The sequence below is a fragment of the Hyperoodon ampullatus genome, assembly GCF_949752795.1.
Source record: "Hyperoodon ampullatus genome assembly, chromosome: 14".
Lineage (NCBI taxonomy): Eukaryota > Metazoa > Chordata > Mammalia > Artiodactyla > Ziphiidae > Hyperoodon > Hyperoodon ampullatus.
The window spans coordinates 74,267,629-74,287,711 of record NC_136927.1 but is presented as its reverse complement, the minus strand read 5'-3'; the positions used below and the strand labels follow the sequence as shown (position 1 = coordinate 74,287,711).

Genomic DNA, 20,083 nt, shown 5'->3' with positions numbered 1-20,083 from the left:
GTGGGGAGTTCAGACAAAGACAAATCAAAGTTAGTCCCTGCCCCTGAGCCCCATGACAACTGAGGAGACAGATTGCAACACGAGGGTGTTACAGGGGAGTGTGGAGCAGAGGGGAGTGTGCATGGGACAGGGGTACAGAGCAGCGGGAGGGCAAATGGGAAGGCATCTGGGAGGGCTGCCTGAAGGAGGAAACAAGTTGAGTTTAAAGGACAAGAAGATATTGCATGATGGCCCCTGTGTCTCCAGTGGGTCAGGATTTGAGCCTATGGTTCTTGTGTCAGAAGATGGGGGAATGAACTAGGTGACCCTCAATCTCTTCTGAGACCAGGTGCCAGGAAAGGAGAGACAACTCATCTTCACTGAGCACTTACTATGTGCCAGGAGCTCCCACATATTATCTGATGAATCTTTGGACTCTATGGGGAAGCATTATCAGTTTCATTTATAGATGAGAAAACTGAGGCTCAGAGGAGGGTAGCTCAGGGCCAGGCAACAAGTGGGTGACAAAGCTGACACTGGCACCCGGCCATTCCTGAATACAAGGCCCATCACCTCTCCTGATTTGTGTCGTGAAGGCCTTTTCCAAATGACGAAATATAGGCTCAGATTGAAAAAGCCGCCGATAACCATGGCCTGAGGGTACAGGGTGGTACAGGCCTCTCCCCAAGCCGTGAAGCTCAGTGAATGCCCTGTAGCCTACTCCATCTTCCTTTCTCCTGCTTCTTTAGCCAGAAACGTTGTAAGTGGACTAACCAGGTTCCAAAGGCTGCAGAGGGACTAACCTGCGCTTTGGAATCAAACAGAACTAAGCCCATCTCGGTCTGCTCACCTGGAAAATGGGGAGATATTTACGTATGCCACAAAATTAAATTAGATTTCTGCAGAGGCCTGCAATCTGGCACATAGTAGGCGTTCGGTAAATAAGAGCACCGTCCTCCAGCCTCAGAGCTGAGATTCTTGAGAAATACCCTCCTGGAGTAGAACCACAGGCACTTCTTCTCCACTCCAGAGCCAGGACCCAGGCAGGTGGGGCGAGCAGCCCCAACCCAGCCCAAAGCCGCAGCTCTGAGCTCTTAGCTTCTCCGCAGGCCGACCAGCCCTGTTCGGACTCTGCAGTCCCCAGAGAGTAGCCACTGCACCCCACCGTGAGCTCTGTGTCATGCTTCACAGAAGAACATCAGTGACATGACTACTGGGTTCCACTCCCTCCTCCCCCATTCTCAATGGTAGGTGATCCCTGGCCAGGGTCTGAGATAAAATGTCAAGGGCAGCAGGGACATGATAGAGACAGAAAGGGAAGGAGACAGCCACTTACAGAGTGTGTAGGTCATTACCAACACGCTCACGTTTCATCTTCACCACACCTGTGCGAGGTAGGACTTGATCTGATTTCTCAGGTGGAAAAACAGACCCAGAGGGGTAAAATTAACAAGCCATGCAGGTTGATCACAACATTAGCGAGCCATGGGATCGGGAGATTGGCTTCCTGCACTTAGCTGGGCGACAAAGCAAATGACCTCCCCTCCCTGTGCCTCAGTTTCCTCATCTGAGAAATGGGAATAATAATAATGTTTCATAGGGTGGTGATGAAGACTAATAAGATTACAGGGGTTAAGCATTCCCCCAAATGGTATCTATTGTACCACACTCCTTGGGAATGTTTACTGATTAAATAAAAGCCCACAACAGGTCTGATTGGGAAGTGGGTGGAGGCACCCTAAAAGGGAACACGTTTGCCCTCTCCTGTCCCCAGCTCCCCTGGGCAAAGGTGGAGGAAGAGCATAAACAGCAAACAGGAGAGACAGGTCTCCTCATCCCCAGCACTGCCGATGATTCAGGGCTGATGTCTTGAGATAATTTTATTGGGGGTATTAAACTGAGTTATGAGGTTTTTACAATCCAGCCACTTATGAGAAACCTATTAACAGTAACTGGACAGGAAGAAGGCTTCACAGTGGAGCCCAGGATGGGCATTAATTGGGGCAATCTATAACAGGACAGGGACCCGGAAAGATTCCACCCAACGCCTCCATTTACTCCCTGCAATTTCTGCTGAGAATCAGCAGACTCGCCAAAAAGAGAGAGATGCCCATTAATCGACTAATGAAATATGAAAATGTTTATGGGCCATTCAATCTTCCAAATGGCACTTCTATAATCCACCTTTCAGACACAAAGTTCCACCAGCAGAATTTATACTCAGCTCCTCCTGCATGGCAGGGGGTGGGCTTTCATCCCTCTTCATGGTGACTTCATTGGCACCTGTTATCCTGCTGAGTGGGCTGGGGTACATGCCGTCCTGGCCCGAAAGGAGCCTCAGGGATTTTCTTGTTCACGCCCCATCTTTGCGGAAGCTTAGAGAGGAGCAGGGACCTGCCCAAGGTCACCAGCTTCATTGGATGCATTTTCCTCTGCTCAGAGCTGCCTCAGAGATTTGGACGTTGAAGGGTAAGGACTTGGGTGTTTCTATTTGGGAGAACAGTCCTTCTGCTGGTTCCTTGCCCAGGAGATCTCAGTGCAGTGAAAACAGCCTGGGTTCTGGAGCTGAACAGTGCCTGGATTAAATCCCAGTTATATATAGCTAACATTTAGTAATAACATAATAATAACGATAGCTACCATTTACGGGACACTTATTATGTCACAGGCAGGGCTGATTTTCAGCTAGTACAAACTGGTATAGTTGTGCCGGTTGTTAAAATAGTGAAAAAGCTCCCTACCTGTGGTAAATAGTCTTGTTTCCTCTCCCTTGCCTCAGCTCCCTCAGCCCCTCTGACCTCTCTGTGATCCAGCATCCAAAGGGTTCCCATCTGAACCAGCAGGGGCCCTGCTGCAGTACCACTCCATGGGCAGTGCCTCTGCCGGGCTGGCCGTTACATATTGTGTCACCTGGTGCCAGGCAGGTGCTAAGGGCTTTATGTGGACTTTACACTCAATTAGCCCTCCAGTACCTCTAGAAGGAGGTGCTATTATGACCCACACGTTAGAGAGGAGGCAGCTGAGGCCCAGAGAGGTACAGTGACTTGTGCAAGGACTCACAGGGAGGTGATGCTGGAGCCGAGGCTGGACAAGGCTGCCTCTTCTGCCACCCTGGGCCCCTCCCAGGAGGCTTGAGGATGGAGTGAGAAAGCCCAGGCTGTGGACCAGGCCAGTTCCTCCAGCAGTCTGACCTTGAGCAAATCATCCTATTTCTCTAATCCTCAGTGGGAAAATGAAAAAAAAAAAATCTGCAAAGTGAAGATAGCAAAACCTACTCTAGTAGGGATTTTTAAAAAGTATTTATTTTATTTGTTTTTATTTATTTAATTTTTTAGGCCGTGTCGGGTCTTAGTTGCAGCATGCGGGATCTTTCGTTGCGGCACGTGGGCTCTTCGTTGCAGTGTGCGGGCTTCTCTCTAGCTGTGGCACGCAGGTTCCAGAGTGCGTGGGCTCTGTAGTTAGCGGCCCGCGGGCTCTCTCGTTGAGGCGCGCAAGCTCAGTAGCTGTGGCGCGGGCTTAACTGCCCCGCGGCATGTGGGAACCTAGTTCCCCCACCAGGGATCCAACCCGCATCCCTTGCATTGGAAGGCAGATTCTTTACCACTGGACCACCAGGGAAGTCCCCTAGTAGGGATTTTTTTTTTTTTAAAGAACTCTGAACCAGATAAGTATGTAAATTGCTTAGTACACTGCCTGGCGCATAGTAGGTGCTCCTCCAATTTGCATCCCCTTTACCCCCTGTCCCTGCACTCCCTGTCCCCACCATGTGCCAAGCCTTGAGGCTGGCTCTCCAGGTATCAGATGAGTAAGAAAATACCTCTGGGGGCTCAGAGACTAGGGATCCTGGACCTGTAACTCAGAGTGAGGTCATGGACAGCAGCTTGGAAATTTGTTAGGAATGCAAATTCTGAGGCCCCACCCCAGACCTCCTGGGTCAGAATCTGCTTTTTACCAGGATCTTCGGGTGATTTGCATGCACATTAAGATTTGAGAAGCATGGCTACAGCAATCCTACAGGCTGAACATGATAATGATGACTTGCTGTATTGCAAAGATCTTGGAGGGGAATGGTGGGGTTGGAGGTAGGGGCAGGGAGGGAATCCATAAACGCTTTTGGGAAGAGGTGGCGTCTGAACTGAGCCTCACAAGATGAGTAGACTTTCAGTAGACAGAGAAATAAGGACAGGGCGCTCGAAGAAGCAGCAGAGAGCTGTGGAGGTGGTTCTGATTTCTTTGTAAGGCCAATAGGGAGCCATGGAAGAGTTGCAGGCGGGGAAGGATGTGTTCAGATCTGCCCCTGAGGCTGACAGCTCTGGCTGCAGAGGGGAAGGTGGATTACAGGGGCAAGGCTGGAGCAGAAAAAGCCATGGCGGGCTAGTGAAACACTCCAGACCAGACAGGGAGGCCTGGGACTGGGATGACGAGTGACTTCCCCAGCCTCAGTGTCTTCACTGAAGAATGGGTATGTCAAAGAAGAGATGTGCTTAGGCACAGGCCCCCAGTGGGACTTGGGCAGGGGGAGCGCCAAGAGGAGCTCCCACCCCAGCCTCCACCCTGCCTTCCTCCCTGCCTCCCCAGATCCACTCGGACTCAGATGAGGGTGACGGGGCCATCAAGTACACCATCTCAGGCGAGGGCGCTGGCACCATCTTCCTGATCGATGAGCTGACGGGCGACATCCACGCCATGGAGCGCCTGGACCGGGAGCAGAAAACCTTCTACACGCTGCGGGCTCAAGCTCGGGACCGTGCCACCAACCGCCTGCTGGAGCCTGAGTCGGAGTTCATCATCAAGGTGCAGGACATCAACGACAGCGAGCCCCGCTTCCTGCACGGCCCCTACATTGGCAGCGTGGCCGAGCTCTCACCCACAGGTGGGTTGCCGGCTCTGAGGGGCGCGGGGAGCCGGGGAACGGGGGAAGGAGAGCTGCCAGGCTATGAGGAGGAGCCTGCTGCGGGGAGGAGCAGGGGAGACGGGGTATAGGTGTGAGCCCAGGTGCCCACACGGACTCAGGCACAGTCCCGGGCAGTCGCAGCTGCACTTCTGGACAGAGACACACACGTGATCTCAGGCACATACACGGGCACAGTCCGTATGTGGACATGGACCTACGTGCAGACACAGAGACGTACTTGGGCATGCTTATACACCCACTCACAATCACACAGGCCAAGACCCACTTACAAGCTCGGCTGTCCACCTGTACACAGCCCGGCTCAGGCACGGCCCCATGCATGGACAGCATCGGGACAGTCACACACACAGGCATGGCTGTCCACCTGGACACGGCCCTTCCCCAGACTTCAACTCACCCAGACACAGCACAGCCCTTGGCCGCAACTCCCACACAAACGCAGGCACAACCGAACATGGGCACACCTACAACCTAAATCAACCAGAGTGGGCATAGCTGAAACAAGACCCCCCCACACAACCAGACATGCCCTCACACTAGACACAGCTACATGCAACGTCACCCAGGAAACAGCCCCTCACATGGATGCAGCTTATGCACAGACACCTACCTAGACACAGGCAAAAGCCACAGCCAGACATTTTTACCGTCCTGGGGTCGGGCTTCACCAGAGCGTAGCTGCAGACAGGCATGGGCACAGCCAGACGTGACAACCTCCAGACAGCTTCCTCCACGGCCCACAGGAAGCCCCAGTACACCAAGACCCAGCCACCTGGGGACACAGGCTCACAGAGGTGGCCAAGCCCCCGGACACAGATTCAGCCGCCTCTACCCAGGTGTGGCTGCAAACACCAGGGGCACTGCACACACACAGTTGTAATAGAAAAGGCAGGACACACACTGAAACACACATCTGCAAGAAGCCTTCAGACCCAGCCATCCTCAGAAACACATCTGCACAGCAGCGGGACACTGAAAGGAAAGGTTGGACGAATCTGCCTTCTCCCACCGTAGGGCCCACAGGTAGTGGAATGACCATCAAGGCCCCACCTAGCCGAAGGCTCCTGGTAGAAGCTGGAGTCATGGTGTGAGGGGCAAGCCAGTAGCTGCCACCTTCCCCACCGCGTTAGGCTAAGTCACCTGCAAGCCAGACTGGACAGGGAGCAGTGGCCCTAGGTCCTAGAACATGTCCTGTCGCTGACATACTGTGGCCAAGGGCCTGGCGCTGCCTCTCACTTGGCCTTCCAGCTCTGCAGCTACATGTCAGAGGCTGGGGGAATTTGGGTTTTTGGGGAAGAGTGCAGTCAGCCCTGGCTTCCCCAGATTGGACCAGATCTGGCAGATGGGTGGGTAGTGAGCGGGCAGCCGGTGACGGAAGAGAAGGGAGTGGACCGGAGAAAATGGTGAGCACCAAGGAATGGTGAGAGAACAGGGAATGGCGAGGGTGTGAATGTGGGTGTGGGCTGGCATTCACACACGCACGGTGCACGCGTGCCTGGTGCGCATATGCATCTCACACGTGCACAGGTGTGCCCCTGCACGGCCATTAAGGCCCGTGTGTGCATGTGACAGGCTATGTGTCTGTTGAACGGATTCATTCATTCATTGAACAAATATGCACAGGCACTGGGGACACAGTGAGGAGAAGGTAGACCAGCCTCCCTGCTCTCTCACAGAGGGGACATTCTGGCCGAGGAAGACAGGCAGGAAACAGGTTAACAGATCATGGGTCTGGGAAGATGACACTGAAGCAAAGACTTGAAAGAAGTGAGGGCATGGGCCCTAGGGAACAGCATTCCAGGCAGTGGGAACAGTACATGCAAAGTCCCAAGGTTGAATTCCCTCTGAGGGGAAGCAGAAAAGTGACCAGATCATACAGCCACGTGGTCATGGTCAGGGTTTTGCCTTTTAAGCTCAGCAAGCTGGGAAGTCAGTGGAGGGGCTTGTTCAGAGGAGTGACATGATGTGACTTAATTTTAACAGGATCCTGTGGCTGTTCCATGAAGATTAGATGGGAAGGTGGTGTAAGGGCAGAAGCAGATTGCCCACTGAGAAGGATATTGCAGTTACCTAGGCAGGAAGTGATGGTGGCTTGGAACAAGGTGGTACCAGTAAGGGTAGTGAAAAGAGGTCAACTTCTGGATATATTTCAAAAGTAGAGCTGAGGGCTTCCCTGATGGCGCAGTGGTTGAGAGTCCGCCTGCCGATGCAGGGGGCATGGGTTCGTGCCCCGGTCCGGGAGGACCCCACATGCCGCAGAGCGGCTGGGCCCGTGAGCCATGGCCGCTGAGCCTGTGCGTCCGGAGCCTGTGCTCTGCAACGGGAGAGGCCACAACAGTGAGAGGCCCACATACCGCAAAAAAAAAAAAAAAAAAAAAAAAAAAGTAGAGCCGAGGGCTTCCCTGGTGGCGCAGTGGTTGAGAGTCCACCTGCCGATGCAGAGGACACGGGTTCGTGCCCTGGTCCAGGAAGATCCCACATGCCACAGAGCGGCTGGGCCCGTGAGCCATGGCCGCTGAGCCTGTGCGTCTGGAGCCTGTGCTCCACAACGGGAGAGGCCACAACAGTGAGAGGCCCGCGTACTGCAAAAAAAAAAAAAAAAAAAAAAAGTAGAGCTGAAAGCATTTGCTAATAGATTGGATGTGGGGTGTGAGAGAAAGAAAATTCAAGGATGACTATCGAGATTTTGACCTGGGCAATTAAATAGATGGAATCTCCATTTACTGAGATGGGAGAAACAGTGGGAGGAACAGATTTTGGGGGGACGGAGGGCAATCAGGAGTTTGGTTTCAGACCTGTAAGTTGGAAGTATTTATTAGAAAGCCAAGGAGAGATCTTGGAAAAGGCAGTTCAGTATACAGGTTCAGCAGCAAGGTCTGAGCTAGAGAGATAAATTTGGAGGTTGTCCATGGCAAAGACCCAGGGAGTACTTAGAACTCAATTTTGCAAGTGGGGAAACTGAGGCTCAGAGCAGGAGTGATGGGTCCAAGGTCACACAGCAAGTGAGAAGTAGCTTAAACCCCTGACTTCCCAGGTCCAGCAGCCCTCACTCCTGGACTCAAACTCTGGCCGAAGGAGACGTGGCCGTCTCTCTCTTCACCCAAAACTGAACTGCATGTTTCTGCATGGAAAAGGCCAGAAAGATGACGAGAGAGATAAGGCTGGAGAAGGAAGCTGGAATCATATGCGAAGGGCTTGAGGGAAGCACATAGCCTGGGAAAGGCTTAAGCAAAGAAGTAACGTGGGCAGACCTGCATTTTAGAAATCCCCCTCTGCTGTGGGGTGGAGAGTGGATGGGGATGAGGGGTCCAGAAGGAGGTGCAGCCCCATATGCGCCATGTCCGCTTGCCCATCACCACTTCACTCTCACTTCAACTCTGAGTGGTGGCAGGACTGATGTCAACATCCCCATTGAACAGATGGGAACACCAAGGCTCAGAGAGAGGAGAAGATGTACCCACAGTCACATAGCAAGTCAATAACTGAGCAAGTTGGGCTTGGCTCCCAGGCTGTTGGAGCAGCAAGGTTCTTGTGTCACTCGTGGGGAAAGTGAGACCAAGAAAAGGGCAAGGACTCATTCAAGGTCACCCAGAGAGTGGGAGGCGGCGCCAGCCCCCAGCTTCATGAGCACGGCCCCAAGGAGCCCCAGCCCTGCCTCACCTTCCTCTCCCGGTCCACTGACTCTGACATTCTGCTCAGGAAAAAGTGGGAACTTAACTAGGACAAGCCAGGGGAACCCAGGAGGGGGAAAGAGGAAGCAGAAATTAAATTAGTTTGTTTCGTTTGAGCAACTTTTTGAAGGGGAAGCAAATCCGACACCCGGGTGCTTACAGAGACTCCAGGCGGCTTTGAAAATCAGTCACAATTACTGAGCCTCCTGATCTGGGCTGAGCGGGGCGGGGCCGACAAGCAGCACCAGGGTCTGGGCAGCTTCGGAGATCAGAAGGAGCAGGGACACAGCCTGGAACATGAAAGGCAGCAGCGCTCACCAATTAAACCACTCACAGCTTAAAAGGGAAGGGAGGTGTGCCGGGGCCTCCAAGGAGCCGTGCTTCTGAGAAGGGACACGCCAGCCGTGCTGAGCCTAATGCGGTGAAGCGGGTCCTGCATCTGACCGCCAGGAGGCCTGGCTGCCCGCGTGACCTTGGGAAAGTCCCTGCCCCTCTCTGGGCCCCAAATTCCCTTTTGAGCACGGAGGGGGCTCATTCATGCCCAGATGTTTACTGAGTGCCTACTCTGTGCCAGGCACTGTTCCAGGCATTGGGGATTCTTAGAAAGCCTACATCTAGAGCAAGGAGAGAGACAGGAAAGAAATAAACAAGGCAACATATAAATGCACCCTGTGGTGTATGTGCTGTGAAGAATAAGGGAATTGGGAGTTATATTGGGGGAGTGCTATTTTAGAGGGGTCAGGGAACGCCTTTCTTTTTTTATAAGAGAACACTTAAACAAAGATCTGAAGGAACCAAGGGAATGGACAAAGGAGCTATGTGAAACAGTGGTTTTCAAAGTTTATTGTGCATCCAAGTTACTTGGAGGACTTGTTAAAACACAGATGGCTCCCCTCTCCGCCCCAGGGTTTCTGATTCAGTAGGTCTGGGCTATTAGAAATGTTTGCTTTTTTTTTTTTTTTGCGGTACGCCGGCCTCTCACTGTTGTGGCCTCTCCTGTTGCGGAGCGCAGGCTCCGGCCGCGCAGGCTCAGCGGCCGTGGCTCACGGGCCCAGCCGCTCCGCGGCATGTGGGATCTTCCCGGACCAGGGCACGAACCCGTGTCCCCTGCCTCGGCAGGCGGACTCTCAACCGCTGCGCCACCAGGGAAGCCCTAGAAATGTTTGCATTTTTAACAAAGATACTGTCAAAGGTGATGCTGATGTTACTGGTTCAGGGACCACACTTGGAGAACCACTAAGCTCGAGGAAGAATGTTCCAGGCAGAGGGAACAGCGAGTGTAAAGGTCCTGAGGAATAATGTGTTTGGTCATGTTTGAGGAATAGCAAGGAAGTCAGTGTGGCTGAAGAGAAGAGTAAATGAGGGGGAGAGGATCCAAGGAGGTCAGAAGAGCTACCGGAAGCTGGACCACATAGGACTTTGTAGCCATTGAAAGCTTTGGTTGTACTGTGAGTGAGATAGGGAGCACAGGAGTTATATGATCCAACGTAGATTTTTAAAAGATGATTTGCTGGCCGCCATGTTGAACATAGACTGTAGGGGTCAAGGATAGAAGAGGGAGATCAACGAGGAGACAACTGCAGTCTTGGGGGCAAGAGGTGATGGTGACTTGGATTCTGGATGTATGCTGACGGTAGAACCAACAGGGTTTGTGAGGGATTGGATGTGGGAAGTGAGAGAGAGAGAAGACAAGGATGATGCTGAAGTTTTTGACCTGAGCAACTAGATGGATGGAGCTGCTATCGCTGAGATGGGGAATGATCCAGGAAGAGCAAGTTTGCGGCACAAAATTAAGAATTCATTACTGGACACGTTACGATTGAGATGTCTGCTAGAAATCCACATAGAGTTCTCAAGGCGACAGTTGGATCTCTGAGTCTGGAGGTCAGGAGCAAGTTCAGGACTGGAGTTACAACTCTGGAAGTCATCAGCAGAGAGAATTTAAAGCTTGAGGCTGGGTGAAATCAACAAGGGAGTGAGTTTTGGTGGAGAAGAGTTAGACTAGATAATCTCTTGATGTTAGGGGGTTAGACCCCTTCCCTAGGCTGTCACAACCCGACCAGTGGACCACAAGAGAATTTTTTTTTTTTTTTTTCTGCTGTACGCGGGCCTCTCACTGTTGTGGCCTCTCCCGCCGTGGAGCACAGGCTCCGGACGCACAGGCTCAGCGGCCATGGCTCACGGGCCCAGCTGCTCCACAGCCTGTGGGATCTTCCTGGACCGGGGCATGAACCCGCGTCCCCTGCATTGGCAGGCAGACTCTCAACCACTGTGCCACCAGGGAAGCCCCACAAGAGAATTTCACAGAGCTCCTGTGCCCGGTTCAACTCCACCTACTTATTAATGCCAACTATGTATAAGACAAAATACTTGGCACTGTTGAGGATACAAAAATGAGAAGTTCAATCCAACACACATCTGTTAGCCACTGCTTTATTCTGGGCACTGCAGGGGATATAAAGATAAGTAATTGAGCTAAATCCACAAATGTTTATTAGCACCCATTATATTATAAGGCCTCCAGTGTACTTGTCTCTGGAGGGGTTGCAAAGATGAGTCACCCAACTAAGCAAACATTTATTAGCACCTACTTTATATATATATATATAGCCCCAAGGGGATAGAAAAATAAGCAGTTGGTTTAATTCAGTAAATACATAATAGTTCCTACTGTGTACATGTCACTTTTTTTTTCTTTTTTTTCTGTACGTGTCACTTTGCTAGGTATGTGGGGATACAAAGATAAGCAAGATACTGCCACTGACCTCAAAGTGGTAGCAGATCAGTTTCATCTGTGGTGCCAACTCGGATGGACTGGTAGTGACTGTAGGGCTGTGTTGAGGAGTCTGAGGTCTCATTTGGGCTCAGCAGAAAAGAATGCCACAGTCGATTAGTGATGTCTGCTGGGAGCAAAGGAAGGAGAATGTGGTGAAGGAGAACGTATATGTGGTGGCACATATACCATAGGATGGGCATTACTGGACCATGGGATTGGGGCTCAACAGACTGTCGAAATGGGCAGGGGCCCTACCACAGCTGCTTTCCCATGTATTCCAATCCCTTCTGTGAGCAGCATCTTTAATAGATGGAAAAAGACTTTCGTAGTACAGTCTGCACTTCTTGGGACATTCACTAAATAATAGCTATTGGCCAACACTGCTTTCACAAAGCTATTTCCCTTTATTCTCACAGTCCTGGGGAGTAAGCAGGGCAGGTATTTCTATCCTCATTTTACCAATGAGGAGATAAATGCAGAGAGAGATAAAGTAACTTGCCTGAGGTTCCATACTAAGAGCTGGAGCCGGAACCAGACCCAGAACCTGGAATCAGAACCTAAACTACTTGGCTCTGTGTACATGGGAGACAGTCACAACCATCGCTTTAATGTGCACAGGACTTTACAGCTTGCAAAACACTTTCACATCCCTAATCTCATTTCATCCTCCCAGGAACTCTCTTGGGTTAAGTGTTGACACCCCCATTTTACAGCTGAGGAAACTGAGGCTCAAGAGAGATGAGGAGGGGCTTCCCTGGTGGTGCAGTGGTTGGGAGTCCGCCTGCCGATGCAGGGGACACGGGTTCGTGCCCCGGTCCGGGAGGATCCCACATGCCGCGGAGCGGCTGGGCCCGTGAGCCATGGCCGCTGGACCTGTGCGTCCGGAGCCTGCGCTCCGCAAGGGGAGAGGCCACAACAGTGAGAGGCCCGCGTAATGCAAAAAAAAAAAAAAAAAAAAAAAAAAGAGAGATGGGGAAATAAAAGCGGGAGGGCACACTGTCTGATTCCCAGGTCCCATGCTTGGAGGATGGTGGCAGAGAGGAAAGGAGGAAGGCAGGAGGCAGTGTGCTCCCCAGGGGTCTCATTTGGGGAGGGCAGTGGCTGGCTGGGAGCCTCCGATTGTCCCATCTGCAGCTGGAGAGCGTGTGGCTCAACAGCCCTCAGGCCCAAGCCAGGAATCAATTGCTGGCCTCTGCAGAGACAACTTCTAAAGATGTTTTTAATTAAAGTCCAGGAAGATCTATATGTGCAATAATCTCCTTGCCTAGCAACGGCACTGGCTCTCACCACCCAGGACGGGGAGAAATGGGACAGGAGGTTTCTGGCGGAGAGAGGTGTCAGAGAAGAACAGAGGCCCTGGCCCTCAGGAGGCGGCCCCATATCTTTCTTTGTCTTTTCCATCAACAAATCACTTAGCAAACATGAGCACCCTCGCTATGCTAGGCCCTGTGCCCACGTGGCAGTGGGTACAAGGGTGACAAATCTACCATCCTGCCCTCAAGGGTCTAGCCCATAGTAGGTGCTCCGTAGATATTGGGTGACTGAATGGAACTGAATTATAATCAAAACTGTTTGCTTTCTGCAACTGGCAGGGGAATGCTACTGCAGAAACTTGGAATGTTGCTGTCCCGAACAAACAAGGTGACCGGACTCCTCCACAGAGGGTCCCGTTTAAATGTGGAGAGGATAGAAGAGCCTATGGGACTCCATTAGGGATAGTAGGGGAGTCCCTTCTCTCAGGGGGGCGGATGAGACCCACACACACACTCAAGTGTTGCCTGCCTGGGTGAGTCCATGGCTACCTCTTTCTGTCCCATTCTCTCTCTCTCTCTTTGTCTCTCTATATATCTCTGCCTCTCTTACCCTGATCTCTCTGTCTCTGTCCTAGTTTCTCCCTGGGTACCTCTGTTTTTCTCACTTTCTCTCTGTCCATCTCTCTGCATCTCTGTCCCTCTGTCTCTTGTTTCTCTGTCTCTGACCCATTTTCTTGCTCCATCTCTCTATGCCTCCTTCTCTGTCACTTGTCTCTGGACCTGCCTCCTCCCCCTCTATCCTCCGACCTCCCCTTCCCGTGCAGCCACTTTCCTGAATCTCCTGTGTATCATTCATCTACATCGGGCTGCCTTGGGTGGGCGGCCGGAAGTGCGGTTGAGGCCAGTCCAGGCAGCTGGCATCGTAAGTGATGAGCAAAGAGGGAGTTGGGAGGGGCGTGGTGAGGGGGCAGTTTGAGAAGGGGCTTGTTTCCTGTGGTTTTTAATGTTTAATAGAAAGCCTTCCATGCAGTTCCGGCAGCAGCAGGGGGTGGGGCTCATGTTTCATAAATGTTTGAGAAGCTAGATGGGAGTCAAGGGTTTCCCCAGGCCCAGCAGGGCGGCAAGGGGAGGTAGGGAAGAGGCAGGATGATACTAATTACCAACATCTTCATAATCATGACGCTTGGTCACCTCAGTTGAGGACTCTGTTCTTTTCCAGAGCGTTTCATCTCCTTCATCTTATTAAGGGGTATCCCTCACCCAGGAGACAGCAAGGGTAAAGTGTTGTCTCCAGTTTACGGAAGGGGAACTGAGGCCCAGTCAGGCCGAGTAGTTTTCCCACCGCCACACACAGAGCCAAGGAGAGGGCTGGAAGGAGAACTTGTCTTCAATCCCTGACACCCACTCCACATGACACCACCTTCTCCCTGAGCAGCTGGAGGTCCTGGGGCCCAATTTTGAGCTTCCGTTGGATTTCACAGACAGCAAGGGTTAAAGGGACAAGAAGGGAAAGAATTCTGGCCTGGGAACCAGAGCATGCATTCCAGTTCTGGCCCCATGAAAAACCATGTCAGAAACCAGAGAAACTAGAAATGAGGAGTGGGCAAGCCCCCTCCTTCCTGATACTGGTACCCACGGGTCTCCTGTGCAGGGCCAAGGACACAGACCCAGAGATCTTCTGACCATACAGAGAGAGGAGAGAGGAATGAACTCTTATTAGCACCTACCACATGCCTGGCTTCACCAGACACTTAAATCCATCACCTCTAATTCCCATAGCACCTCTGAGAGGCAGAGTGGCCCCCTCTAAATTACAGGTGAGGAAAGAGGTCAAACAGGGGGAAGGACTTGATTGAGGGCACAGAGTGAGGAAGTGACGGGATTTGAACCCAGGACTCTCTGATGCCAAAGTCCACCCAGTCTCCATGAAGTTGTGAGGGTCATCTCTTTGTAGGCGTGTCCAACTTCTCATGCTGATTTGGTAGCTTGTGTCATCCTTGCTGCTTCCTTCTGGGTGCCAGTCTCAGTACAGGCACAGTGAGTCCAGGAGGGTGACATGCTGGCTACAGTGTTGTGGGTTTGAATCTTTTCCTACCATTTACTAATAACCTAATCTTGGGAAAGTCACTGAGCCTCTCTGTGACTCAATTTGCTCACCAGTTCAAAAGGCTGGGTCTAGGGCTTCCCTGGTGGCGCAGTGGTTGAGAGTCTGCCTGCCGATGCAGGGGACGCGGGTTCGTGCCCCGGTCCGTGAAGATCCCACATGCCGCGGAGCAGCTGGGCCCGTGAGCCATGGCCGCTGGGCCTGCGCGTCCGGAGCCTGTGCTCCGCAACGGGAGAGGCCACAACAGTGAGAGGCCTGCGTACCACAAAAAAAAAAAAAAAAAAAGGCTGGGTCTAGGGCATCAGTTCTCAGTCTGGAATGCACTTTAGAATCACTGCAGGAGCTTTTAAAATCCCCTTGCCTGTGCTCCACCCCAAGAGAGCTCTATTAAATTGGTCTGGGATGGGGGCTCAGCATCAGTTTTACTTTAAAGCTCCTAAGAGATTCTAATGTGCAGCCAGGTTGAGAACCACTGGTTTCTGTGCTCTCCAAGGATCAGCCTTTTCATAGCCAACATTCCACATGGAGCCCTGGGCTCTGAGATACTGTTTACCCGAGAATCCTTTGGGCAACCCTTCCTATGCCAGCCTGGAATTAGGCCCTTGATCCTGCATAGCAGGACTGGGTGGCAGCACCATGGACAGCAAATGGCTCGTTCTAGCCGATCCCATCCCTGCTTCTGGAAGTCTGGACTTGAACCAGCTGCCAGAGAGCGAGAATCCTTGCTCTGAACAAGGAAATCTATTTGAGTTCTCACAGCGATCCTGAGAGCTTGGTAGTAATATTACCCCCATTTCACAAATGATGAAATTGAGGCAAAAGGGGTTCATTACTAAACTTCACTCAGCCTCCATTTCCTCGTCTGCAAAGTGGAAATCTTAGTAGAGCTTACTTCAAGGCTCTATTATATGAATTCCATGAGATACTATACATAAAGGGTTTATTATAGTATGTAGCACAAAGAAGTTATTTAATAAACCTAATCTATCATTATCATTGAATAAGGGTATATAATAATGGGTTTCATTATTAATTTACATTGTCACCCTTCACTGTGTGTAGCAGTTTCCTCATCTGTAAAATGGAATTGATGCAGGATTGCTCTGGAGTCGGCTCATATCAGCTCATGAGAGCCAAATATTGATTTTCAGGAGTTTTATGAACCACTTGATACCACATTCATAGCCTGAAATTGGCCATGGTGAGAGTCTTTACACCGTAGACATCAGCAAACACTACAAAGCAGGGAATTCCTCCCTACCCCTCCATCCCCCAGAGCCAATGGTTAAACATTTGCCAGCATGCCACTGCATCTACATCAGAGAATTGGTGTGAGGACTGAAGGAGAGAATGGCCGTGATGGCACATTGCAAAATGCAAACTGCTGAACTTAGGGGGACGGCACAAGGTGGTCCTACAGCAGCCACAAGCCTGGCACCCTTTTGTCTGCGGATTCTGGGGAGCTGCTGACTTGTGAAGAAGGTGGGGGGGCGTGTGGGGCCTTGGGGAATCAGTGGTGAATCACTAACCCTTTGCCATCCCCACGTGTCGGCATTAACTGTAATGGCTGCAATAAAGAATCCAAGATGGGGGAAATGATTCCATCATCCCCGCGGGAGTCCCAGGGATGCAGCCAGGGATAGAGAGAGAGAGAGAGAGAGAGAGAGAGAGAGAGAGAGAGCTCATCCTTGTCCCTGGGGAGTCACTCAGCCCGGCACTGTACCTTGCCCAGGGGCTGAGGGGGACATGCAGAGGAGAGTGACAGGGAGACCCTCTCTCATAACTGTTACAGCAGCTACTATTTATTGAGCACCCACCATGAGCCTGATGCTTTATGTATCGTCTCTCATTTCAGTTTGTCTGTGAGGGAGGCTTGATTGTGCCACTGTATACAGGCATGCAGCGTCTGCTGAGAGGACAACAACCTGTTTATTGAGTTCTTAGTATGGGATAGGCACTGTCCTCGGTGCTGAATGCAGAAACCTATTTGAATTCTGAAACCAATCCCAGGAGTTTGGTGGTACTCTCACCCTCATTTCACAAATGAGGAAATTGAGGCCAAAATGGGGTTCATGACAGGCCCAAGGCCAAACTGCTAATAAGCGGCAGAGTCACTGATTGTGATTCAGTACACCAGGCCACCATCCAGAGTCACTGTATGTGTGTGTGCTGACTCTGGCTCCCAGAGGACTTTGGCCTTAGAGAGTCCTGGGTTCAAATCCCACCACTTCCTCAGTCTGTGCCCTCAGTCGAGTCTTTTCCCCTGTTTGACCTCTTTCCTCACCTGTAATTTAGAGGGGCCCACTCTGCCTCTCAGAGATGCTATGAGAATTAGAGGTGATGGATTTAAGTGGCTGGTGAAGCTAGGCATGTAGTGAGTGCTCAATAGGGTTTATTTCTTTCTCCTCTCTCTGTTTAAGAGGAGGCGCCTAGGATCATGCCCTTGCCCTGAATAGGAGACCCCTGAGTACCAAGCATCAAGAAGGAGGGGGCTTGCCCAAACCTCTTCCCCAGCTTCTCCAGGCAACTCTGACATGGTTGATGGGGAGCTGGAGCCGCCAAAGAGAGAGGCGCATTGCAGGGCCGGTTTAGGAGGCTGCGGGGGTGGGGGGGAACATGGAGAGGGAAATGAGAAATGCAAAAGAGTGAAAAATAAATACATGTGTCTGTCTGGAGTGATCGAGGGCTGGAGGTGGGAGAGGTGGGTGGCCGGCTGGGCTTAGCAGAATTGCTGCAGTAGCACTTCCAGAGCCTTACTCATTAGCCAGGCAGTGAACTGGTGTCACCCCCCGAGCATGCCGCCCCGCTGGCCCAGAGAGCCCAACCCACCAAGAGGGCCCTACCCAGAACCTCAGGAGGCCTGGGCCCCATCGCCTCACCATCAGGGCACCCAGAAGAGGGCATCTCCTTGAGGTGAGGTCTGAGTCTCTTCCCCCTTGGGTCCTATCCTGAGCCCCCAAGACTCCCTCTTGGGTCTTGCATCTCACACCCTCCTATCTGGAAAGGTTTGGATGGACCACACAGCTTTGCCCGTCCTTCCATTCAACCCCTCCCCCACCCCTTCCATCACCCCCACCCTGTGCAGCCTCACATCCCAAGCCCTGCTTTTGTCAAATTGAACATGATGTCAAATTAGAGCCATCCCTGGGACAGGCCGAGAGGAGCTCCCAGTTTAATGAGGCAGTGTCGAAAATCAATAACTTAATTGCCGCTGTTTGATGGACTTTTATCCAATTTATACTCTCCCCAGCAGCCTACGTGCAGAGCATGAGGAGAAGTGTGCGTGTCGGGGGCGGGAACTGTCTGGGCACCCGGGAGGAGGGGCGAGGAGGGCCCCAGGACCCACAGCCAGCTACTTCCAAAGGGAAAGCTGCCTGCTGCTCTTCTGCCTGGGGCCCAAGAGACACTGGCCCCTGAGCCCCAGTGAACTTGGCTGTCCTTCTGGGATGCCCACACATCCCCATGGCGGGATGGCGGCGGGGGGGATTAGGATGTGGGAGGAAGGAGGCAGAATTCCCTTGAGAAGTCAGGAGGAGCTGGGATGAGTAGAAGGACCCCTGCTTTGGGAGTAAAGTGCCTTGTTTCCAGTGTTAGCTCTAACTCTGTGATGACCTTAATTGGTGAAAATAACCATTTCCACCACCCACTGAGATACTGCCCTGAGTTCTGCATTGGGAGTTTAAAATGTGTTCCCTCGTGAACCAAGGACTAGGACTGTTCCCATTTTGCTGGTGAGGAAACTGAGATGCAGAGAGGCTGTCTTCCCTTGCCAGAGTTTTACAGCTGGGAACCACCAAAGGGAGATTTGAATCCAGATCTGACTCCATGGTCATGCTCGTGCCACTGGGAAGGCCCCAGGTCTGGAAGCGGGTTGGGGCTTAATGTGGGGATGAGGACTGTGAGGGGATTGGCTTCAGTGACCTCCGGCCTAGGTCTCCTTTCCCAGCTTCTCTGGGAGTGGGGAGCGATGGGGGGAACAAGCACAGCGGCCCCAGCTGACCCCTGTCTCGCTTGGTCCCCCGGGCCCAGGCACGTCGGTGATGCAGGTGATGGCCTCGGATGCGGATGACCCCACGTACGGCAGCAGCGCTCGACTGGTGTACAGCGTGCTGGATGGCGAGCGCCACTTCACCGTGGACCCCAAGACCGGTGAGGGGCGGGGCCGGGCCGAAGGGGCGGAGCCGGGGCGGAACCAGAGGCGTGTCGCAAGGGGCGGGGCCGGAGGGGGCGGGCGGAAGTCTTCTCTCAGCGTTCCAACCAACAGTGCTGAGGTTAGGACAGAGGACACCGAGGCATCTTTCTGGCTCCAGGAGACCCCAGGGTCGCGGAGAGGGAGGGCGGCCAGGTAGGAAGAGAGAAGGACCGAGGAGCAGAAAAAAAAAATAGAGTGGGGGGCGCCTGCAAGACTAGTGCGGAAACAAAAAGGCAGGAGGCTATCACTATGGGTCCCCTGAAAGGGCTTCGGAGGTCTGAACTCTGTGGTCCCTCTTGCCATTGGAGCTAAACTGAAGCAGGCGTGTCCGCAGCCCAGACGCGGTGGGTCATGGTCATAAGTGTCGCTGGGGGCCGGGGGTAAGGGGGGACGGCCGTCGGCCCGTGAAAGGCACCTTTTCGGCAGTTACGAAGGCTGTTCAGGTAGCAGTTGTTAAGGATCTGGTGGGAAGACCGAGGCTGAGACCATTAGGGAAGGATGGCTTCTTGACTTCCTTGCCCTCCCCCCATTCACCAAGCAATGGTGCAGCGCTCCCACGCACCGTCCCCCACGTCACTCACTCTGAGGCTAGAACCTGAGTACATCTCGCAGGGGCCTCGTGAGAGTGGCAGGGAGAACAGAGGCAGGAGGCTGAGGCTCAGAGAGATGAAGTGGTTCACTCAAGGTCCCACAGCTGGGAGCGGCTGCCGATGACAAGGGCATCTCTCACTGTCCCAGGGACTGGAGAAGGCAGGGGATGAGACATCAGACACCACAGAATGTTCATCAAATGCCTTCATGGGGCTCACAGTCCAGGGGGTCAGGGGTACAGGCATCTGTGTGGGCAATTAGGATGCAAGTTTCTTGGAGGAGGGAGCAGCAATCTCTAAAGGATAAAGTGTTGGCCAGACCGAGATTCAGAGAAGGGCATTCCAGGCAGAGGGCATGGTGCAGGCAAAACTGGGAGGAGGAGAACAGCCTGAGGCATGAGGGGAATTGTAAGCAACTCAGGACTGGAGAAGAGGCTTGTTGAGAGGTAATGCAGAGAGGCTGGCAGGGGCCTGACTGCCCCGTGTAAGGCGGGCTGAAGCACTTGGATTTTATTCTAAGGGTAGTGGGGTGGGAGGGTGTTTGATGGATTTGGGTTTGGGGTTTTTGTGTGTGTTTGTTTTGTTTAGGGGGAGGGGTTGAGG

General features: G+C 52.5%; 1 protein-coding gene across 1 annotated transcript in view; it reads left to right on the top strand.

Annotated features, from left to right (window-relative positions):
• Window positions 1-20,083, top strand: part of CDH22 (cadherin 22) — a gene marked incomplete at both ends in the record, with an annotated part of 71,831 nt that overhangs the window by 5,359 nt on the left and 46,389 nt on the right. Inside the window, 2 exons of the mRNA XM_079718940.1 lie at window positions 4,558-4,852; window positions 18,728-18,847. Coding sequence (XP_079575066.1) covers window positions 4,558-4,852; window positions 18,728-18,847 — 415 coding nt within the window. The remainder of the gene's footprint in view (window positions 1-4,557; window positions 4,853-18,727; window positions 18,848-20,083) is intronic.